The 8,790-nt window shown below is 38.8% G+C and overlaps 1 protein-coding gene across 1 annotated transcript in view; it reads right to left on the reverse strand.

Annotated features, from left to right (window-relative positions):
• Positions 1-8,790, reverse strand: part of IPCEF1 (interaction protein for cytohesin exchange factors 1) — a gene marked incomplete at its 5' end in the record, with an annotated part of 30,544 nt that overhangs the window by 21,011 nt on the left and 743 nt on the right. Inside the window, 2 exons of the mRNA XM_083375009.1 lie at positions 321-392; positions 904-977. Of these exons, the coding sequence (XP_083231135.1) occupies positions 321-392; positions 904-977 (146 nt within the window). The remainder of the gene's footprint in view (positions 1-320; positions 393-903; positions 978-8,790) is intronic.

The following is an 8,790-nucleotide window of genomic DNA, read 5'->3' on the forward strand; positions in this document are numbered from 1 at the left end:
CAATTTTTTATCCTGCCTTTACTACTTTATAGGTAACTTCACATAGTGAACATACATAATACTCCTTCCTCGTCTGATTTTTGTCACAACAATCCTGTGGGGTAGGATGGACTGAGAAAGAAAGTGACTGGTCCATAGTCATCCAGTTCATTTTCATGCCTAAATGGGACCAGAACTCATCCTCTCCTGATTTCTAGACCACCACTTTGACTAGTGTCACTGAACTGACACTTCTGACAACAGTCTAATAGAAATAATAATCAAAACAATACAATCAATCAACTTAAAAAAACTGAAGTTGGGTATTTATTTTTACTTACATATTCATTTCCTGCACATTTTCTGCTGCGAAATAGAATGTCTTGATCTGTGGATGTGTGATCTTCATCGCACTTCCAAAACAAATTAAAATATATGTGAAAGATATTAGATTTTCTAAAAGTTAGGTTGAATGAAAGAATCAGAAACAATTCGATACGGTGAAATATCCCTGAAACCTACCTCCATGAGGTATTCCAGAAGACTATAATAATTGTGGGGCAAAATATCCAGTTAATTCAAGGGAGTTAAGAAGATCCTGCTCTGAAGATCATTTGGGCAATTTCAATCTTATATTTCAGCTTAAATCCATACTGTGTCAAGAGATGAAAACAACCACTAAACTAGGAAAATCTTATGTATACTGTAAGTTCTAATAATTGTAATGAAATACAAAATTTGGGGGGGTCTATCAAGGTGCAGTATTGTGTTCTTCTTTTTCAGAATAAACCAATATCATGGATTTGCATGGATTATGTTTTAAGTAATATTCAATCCCAACTTCTGCTTTATTCTTTATGATTCACTGTAACTTCAAAATAATTTGTAACTTTCCCAAGGACCGAAACAGTATGATGGACTTACTGTTTTTTCTTGCATTCTGTTGCTTGATCCACTGTGAAGTTTGGAAGGTTGAGGAAGCCTTCTGCCTTCTCTGCCTAGGGGGAAAACCCACAATATATTAATATATGCCATGTTATTGATCAAAATGGGATATTGGAAACTGATGAATTTCATATCACTGTTCACATTATAGAAAGGATATTTTAGCTACATGAGCAAAATTGTAAGCCATAGTATATTCTGAGGTATTATTTATAATTATATAATTATAATTATATAACAAATAGGAGGTGAAATATGCAGGGCCTTTGCTCAGATTGTTAGCAGTTATTTAATTGGACAAGGTAGGGGTTTATTTTCTCTCACTAGTTCATAAGATTCTGGACAGCTGTGAAATCTAAACTAACTGTGTACTCTGATAGAACTGCAGAAATTGAAATCAATTAAACAAAACAAATATAAACAATCAAATATGAAGTTGCCATGGATGCCTATGAGCACATCATTCAATAGCTGAATTTCTGAATGTAAGGCAGTGAATACCATTCCTACTATCAGAGAGCTGCTAAGTGATCTGCTTCTAAGATATTTCAAAAGAGAAAGTAAAGAAGATTGGTAACTGATATATATCATTGACCATGTATCTTTCTAGTGGAAGGTGGAGAAATAATTCTCGTTTCCAAACTTTACATTAGAGTAGACTCTAAAACCCATTTTCCCCCAGGAGAAAAACTAGTGGATTTTTGTACTTATGAAAGCTGCATTTCTCAAACAAATGGCACTAAGTAAGAAGCCTGCAAGGTTTTAGAACAGGGGTGTCAAACTCAATTTCATTGAGGGCCACATCACCATTGTGGTTACCCTCGGGGGGACCGGGTGGGTATGGCCAGGGTGGGCGTGGCCTACTGGGTGGGCATGGCTGGAGTGCGTATGGCCTACTGGGTGGGCATGGCCAGCTCTACATCGTTCGCATCAAGGGTGCCTATGGGGGCCTGGGCAGGAGTGGGACAGATCTGAGGGTCTCTGGCAGAAGGAGGGTCTCTGGGCCAGAGCCAAGGCAGTGGGGGCCGTTCCTTCACTGTTTCCAGGATGGCTTCGCGGGCCACATGAAACCACTTCGCGGGCCGGATCCGGCCCCCGGGCCTTGTGTTTGACATGTCTGTTTTAGAAGGATCAGTTCATTAATTTTTATTATCTTCAAATGCAAACGGAGTGTGAATCAGCTGCCCATTCCTTGGCTAAATACATTAGCAAGCAAAAGTTAAGAAAAACTGGTTCAGGTGCTAGTGAACTAAACACTATTCAATGCTTTTCGTGCAGTCTGTTAAACTGTCACTATTGTCAATTAGGGGAGTTAGGCTACAAGGATATAAAACAAACACTGGTAGAAACAGAACATGAACAAGCATTTGTCAAACTGCACAATTTCATAAAATCCTTTTTTTATATATCCCCACTTTCATGAGAATTATTAGCTTATATTATAAGCTAATATATCACACAAAACCCTAAAGCAAAACTGTGGGACAGTCTTGTTAAAACCATTTACTGTGGTTAGAAAGTAGATCCATCAGTAACAAAGCTCTCTCTCCTTGTCTAATTGTGACATTTTTCCCAATATAAAGAATTTGCTTGCACTGGCTTTGGTTACACAATCTGGTTCACCAGGTTAGCTAAAGAGATAAATAAAAGCAATCCCTATCTCTCTTATTTTACATATTCTAAATCACTAACAATATTTTAGGAGGATTCAGATTCACATTTGTGGGTTTTTGAAAAGAATCTCTTTCATTTCGGTTTCCTAGGTCAAGGCTTTTCAACCAGTAGTATGGGTACCACCTGTGGTACATTGGCACCTGGCAGGTAGTTCGTGACCATCCTAGAAAAGAGGTAGTGGGGGAGGGGAATGAGCTGAACCGGTGGCAGCACTGCACAAGCCTGAGCGAGAGATGGCTGGAGCTGCAGGGCTGTCAGGGCTCAGCGGAAGCGCCAGGATCAGCGCTTTTTCGGGGCTATCAGGGCTCAGTGGAAGCGCCAGGATCAGCACCAGGCTCCAGCTGGACCTTGGCGCTGATCCTGGTGCTTCTGAGCCCAGAAGAAGTGCTGATCAGCTGGAACATTGCAGCATCTCCAGGGTCTTGTGATTTACATTCAGATGCTTCGCAACTGATTCATATTTATGATGGTCACAGTGTCCCAGGGTCATGTGAAGTGACCAAAACCTGCTGCAACCACCCAGAAGATGGGGGGAATAAAAACCAAACACCCACCCCACCCCAACCCCATTGCCAATCCTCAACAGTAATGCTCACAACAATGAAAACCTCGGACAGGAGGAAGAGCGCCGCCAGGCGGGCAGGCAGGTGTCTTGCTCAGCTGTGGCATGGGGTGCACTTTTTTCAGTGCCATTGTAACTTCAAACAGTCACTAAACGAACTGTTGTAAGTCAAGGAATACCTGTAATTTATGACTTTTTTTTCCTTTTTGGGGGGGAGTCATCAAGTTTTTGACACCTTGCTAGGCAACTGGTGGTACTCGGATGTTGCCATATCCTAAAAGTGGTACAATGGGTGAAAAGGTTGAAAAGCCCTGCCCTAGGTAGTTCTCTGGGAAAGAATCTAATGCAGGTAAAGGCAGAAGGAAAGGGAAGAAGAGGATGACCAGCTGTAAGGTGGATTGACTTGGTTACAGTGATGATGGCTGAACAGGATAAATCATCCTGGAGAAAGTCTATCCATGTGGTTGCTAGGAATCAAAAACAACCTGATAGCAATAATCAATCAACCTGTCTGAATTTGCACAGTTCATTTTAGCTTTTATCAAAATCTAAAGTTCTGCTAACAGCCTGTGCAATTCAATGAGAATTGGCCTTCATATAATTGGCAAATATGTGTGGAAAGGGCAAAATGTAGGCTGAATTAATGTAAAAGCCTAACTAATACTTATATTCTCTGGAAGCTTATTGACAGACAGGAGATATACTGCACCAATCTGCTGTTGCTAAGTTACACTTCCCAGAATCTCTGGGCAACAAAAGATATTGTTTAAAGACAATAGTCTTCTTCCTTCATAAAAAATATCACTTCTCATCCTAAAGAAGCACAAAGCAAGCATGGCATGGCCGGCAACCAAATGTTTCTGTGATGAAAGCATCTGCCTCCACAAATAGTGCCTAAAATTTCTGTTTATAACTTAAACTATCCATTTCAATAAATGAAGTGAGGATAGGGTTGCTGAGAATAGTGAAGGTTATAAAACACCATATTCCTAAAACCCCAGAAAATAATCGGTGCTAGGTTGCACTTATAATTTCTGCTTGCAGAAATAGCTTTTGATCTTGAAAACTCTACTTTTATAGGGAGACACAAAACAGCCTTGCAGTATTTATATCCAGTGCACTCTTGCTAACAGAAGTAACTTTTTTATAGGGAAGCCCCAAGAAAAATAAGTGCTATGAAATGCTGGTCAGATACTTACCCCTATCTGAAACACATAAGTTTTATCTAGCCAACATGGCTAGGATACAGGGCATAATCTTCCTCAATCAAGAGAGTTTGGGTTCTAGCTGTCACCCATCTCTGATAACCAATAGCAATGGAATTTAACGCCTCAACATGGCACAGGATTCAACAAAGCATTCTCATTATTGGAACTATCTTGCTTAGTCAAAGACATTATGGATGCATTAGAACATTTCATCTGATAGTGGTACAAAGAAAGTGAATGCCTGCACAGCAATTGTCTTTGCTCGGCAGTTCACTGACTGTTTCCATATGGAAGTGAAACCTAAATTATAATTTCTGTTTATAGTACTACAATTTTATTTTATTTTTTGCTCCTGAGCTCTGGGGTCTTCCCCTGAGAGTCACTCATGGAGAAAGCTTTTCCTTCTCACAGATAATCAGCCTCTCTCCCTTGGGCATACAATTTTAATTTAATTTAATTTAATAATATTTCTATACCGCCCTTCTCCCGAAGGACTCAGGGCGGTGAACAGGGCAAGAATAAAAATACAAAATTACAAAAGTTAAAACAAGACTAAATAAATGCCCATATTAAAATACATCTTAAAAACCCAATAAAAACAATACAACCCCCCCCCCCAATCCCCTCATCAGGCCAGGCCAGCTTGTTCAAAAAAGTATGTTTTTAGCTTGCGGCGAAAGGAGCGAAGGTCGGGCGCCATCCGGAGCTCAACCGGTAGCTGATTCCATAGCTCCGGGGCGCCCACAGAGAAGGATCTCCCCCTGGGGGCCACCAGTCGGCATTCTTTGACCGGTGGCACCCTGAGGAGGCCCTCTCTGTGGGAACGCACAGGGCGGAGGGAAGTCGATGCCGATACAAGATCATTCTATGATTGTAAGGTTATTTAATTTTAAGTCCTTATTTTATGCTGGGCTTAGAGAGTCCAAGGTTAGCCACATAACCAAAAAAATTCACTGTTTTTCCACTATGTGATTATCAGGTGAGAGAAACACATGTCTGCATATGTGACTGACGCTTTAAGTACTTAGAGCACCACATGTTTCAACTTGTAAAAGCATTTCTTGGGTAAGATGGCTGATCTTTTAGTTGCACTTTATTCATGAAAAAAAATCACCTATGGAGTAGTGCAAGACTTCTGTGGATCTGATCAACTAGGTGATTTCTATTTCCACACTTCTATTTGCACAGCCTTCATGATCAGAAAAGTTCAATTATCAAAATATCTCTTTTCTTCACTATTCAGTAAAGATAGCTGCTGATTAAGATTGCCCTTGGTTGCAGTTTTAGTCCAGTCATCCATGGCACCTCCTGGGGGAAACATTAAATAATCAGTGTTTCAGTTCCAAACTTTTAGAGGTTGGATAGAAGACAAAATGGTGCTTAAAGATCGTTGAGGTGTTCAGAATGCATTCACTGTCAAAAGAATCAGCCTCAAACTTCTCTGCTGGTAAAGTTACAATATAAGTTGTATTGTGATGGTAATGCTCTGAAGCAAGGGTCTTCAAACCTGGCCCTTTTATGACTTGTGGACTTCAATTCCCAGAATTCCTCAGCCAGCGTGCACAAGTCATAAAAGGGCCAAGTTTGAAAACCCCTGCTCTGAAGACTTAGCAGCCCGCAGCCAAAACCGTATTCTCAGCCTTCTCCTACATACATATATAGTCATCACATACCCTTTTAAGCTAAGCAATATTATGTAGAGTACAGGAAAGAGATAAGAAGTAATAAAAGGAAAGGAGAGAGGGAAAATAGTTTGCCAATCAATAATGTTCATTATAATTCTCCACACCTTTTCATCTCTTCAGACAGTCCCTCCTCCTAACCCATCCATGTATCAATTCAGGCACTCCCTTTCGAACTTTAAATTCCTCACTTCTGGATTTTCAGGATTTCATCAATTCCATCCAATTCCATTTTCCTCTCTTCTCATTTCATTCCATTTTCTTCATGTATTTGCTTTTCAGTCCAGTCCTTGTTCATTCTGTCTATAGATCAATCGATTGCAATGCATCTTTTGTATACCTGTTAGTCATTTTATATATAGTCTGTATAATTCAGCACTCATCCATCTTCAATTTTCTTCATGGTTTACCACAGACACTTCCCTCTCCATTCAGTTTACTTTTATATTTCTTTTGATATACCCAGCTCTCCTGTTTTGTAACAAGGTGGGCAAAATCATATACTTATACACATACATTTTTCTTTGGCAATAATAATTTCTCAGAACAGACTTTGTATTATATATTATCGACTACCATTCTACTATCATGTGCCCATCCAACATTTTTCCATCAATTTTTCCCTCTTTAATGAACAAACTGCCACAGTACACAAGAATATGTTTATATTCTATTTAGGTATAGCATGCAATCATTCACCCCATCTTTCTTGTCAGCTACAAATACCTTTGCTTTTGATATATTAATTTTCAGATCCATATTTCTTTTTGTATCATACAATTTAATATTCATGGCAAATCTTTCAAGTTTTCAACCAAGAACATGGTGTTACCTTCACACAAAAATGTACATTCATGCACCTAGCCAAAAAGTGTGTAATATCATCAAAACAGCCTTGATACATTTATACATCAATCCCTTAAGCAACCAAGTGGTCATACCCTGCTCAGTGTTGAATCTACACATCCTGTTTATCCTTGCAGATAGTTTAATTCCAGGATATACCTCTCTTATCACATTCAGGAACCAATCTGCAATGCTACATTAGCACAAAATGTTCTATACTTTCAGCCTATTAACTGTATCATATATTTAATAAATCACCTTGAGTTCTGAGGAGTAGGGCAGTTTAGAAACACAGGTAATGATTAAATCATACACTTTCTGTAGTCTAATCAACAAATGTATAATAAATTTATCAAATTCGTGCATTTCTTGCTCTCTCTCTTACTCAATGGCAATTCCTGAAATATTCTGTTGCTGTGCAAAGTATTCTGGAGCCCTGTGTGACTTTGGGCCAGTCATTCTCTTTCAGCCCAAATCATCTCACAGGATTGTTGTTGTGAAGAAAATAGGATTAGAAAGGAGTAGTGTGTGTGTTATTTATAAAAACCAATAAAGGTGGGATATTAAATAAATAAATAAATAAATAAATAAATTGGGAAAAACATACAGCAGATGGAGTTTTTCTTATCATTCTTGCTAGAGGGCAATGAAAATATAAGAAAAGCCATGCTAGACTAAACCAAAGGCTTTCCAGGTCCACCCTGGTCCAGCATTCTTTTCCCACAATGGCCTGGGAGATGCTACTAGGGAATCCTTGGTGGAAATCAATATCATCTCATCAGTCACATGTGATATGAAGAATCTGTAGCTCTCTAGATACTGATGGGCAACAACTCTCTGGAATTAAAAATGAAGAACTCTCAGGAATTAGAAATGAAAGCAGAATCTGCAGGGAATTGTAGTTCAGGAAGATCAGGATGGGGAAGGCTATATGTTAGTGATTGCACAGTGGTTCTCAACCTTTTCTTCACCATGGACCCCCCTTTAAATACCTTTTGTGGCCACGGGCCATGGCTATGGAGCACCAAGACTTAACTCAAGATTTAAATCATAATATTTTTTTCAAGCCTTTGGGGATGCCCTGTGATGACATTGCGGCCCCACAGACAAAAGGTTGAGAACCAGTGTCAGCATATGGTCATTGGAATAATAGCCGTAGTTTGACTGTTGATTAAATATGTCATGGCAATGGTGTCAAATCAAATCACAAAGGATTGTAAGGAACAAAACTGTGGGCAGAAAAGAGCAAGATACTTTCAGAAGTGTTGAGCTATTGGTCATAAGACTTGCTATAGTCTGAATCCTAATGGTAAATCCTAAATAGATTATAATACACTAATTCACTCTAGCTTTTCAATAGAAATAGCTTCTAAATGCTCGATCCTAATAAAAAAAAAGAAATATTATCCTCCAAGAATAACATAGGAATCAACTAAAGTGAGCACTTAATCGTTAATAAAGACCATGATTCCATTTTTAAATAGCAAATCATGTTAATCAATGTTGAGTGGATTTCCCCATTAATGTCTCCAACTCTCTTAGGATCAGGCTTAAAAAATTGTTAATTTTGTCTATTTAGTGTATTTTCATTCTTCTTTTCAGCAAAACCTCAGAGGCAGTAGTGAACCAAAACTGAAACTATTTGTTTAACAACATCATTAAAACAAAGGCAAAAGGAAGCCAGTAATAAAGCCTAGTTCAGCTTTACATACCTTCAAACCTAATCAGAAAATCTACAACAGTGGTATTTCCACACACTCCTCTCCAAAATCCTGCTGCACACTACCCATGCTATCATTTAATAGGATACCACTAAAAGTATTGTGATATCCATAGATTAAGAGGAGGATTCTCTTAGAACAAACTTCTTAATCAAGGAAGAACTTAAGCACTG

This window comes from Vipera ursinii (genome assembly GCF_947247035.1).
Source record: "Vipera ursinii genome assembly, chromosome: 1".
Classification (NCBI taxonomy): Eukaryota; Metazoa; Chordata; class Lepidosauria; order Squamata; family Viperidae; genus Vipera; species Vipera ursinii.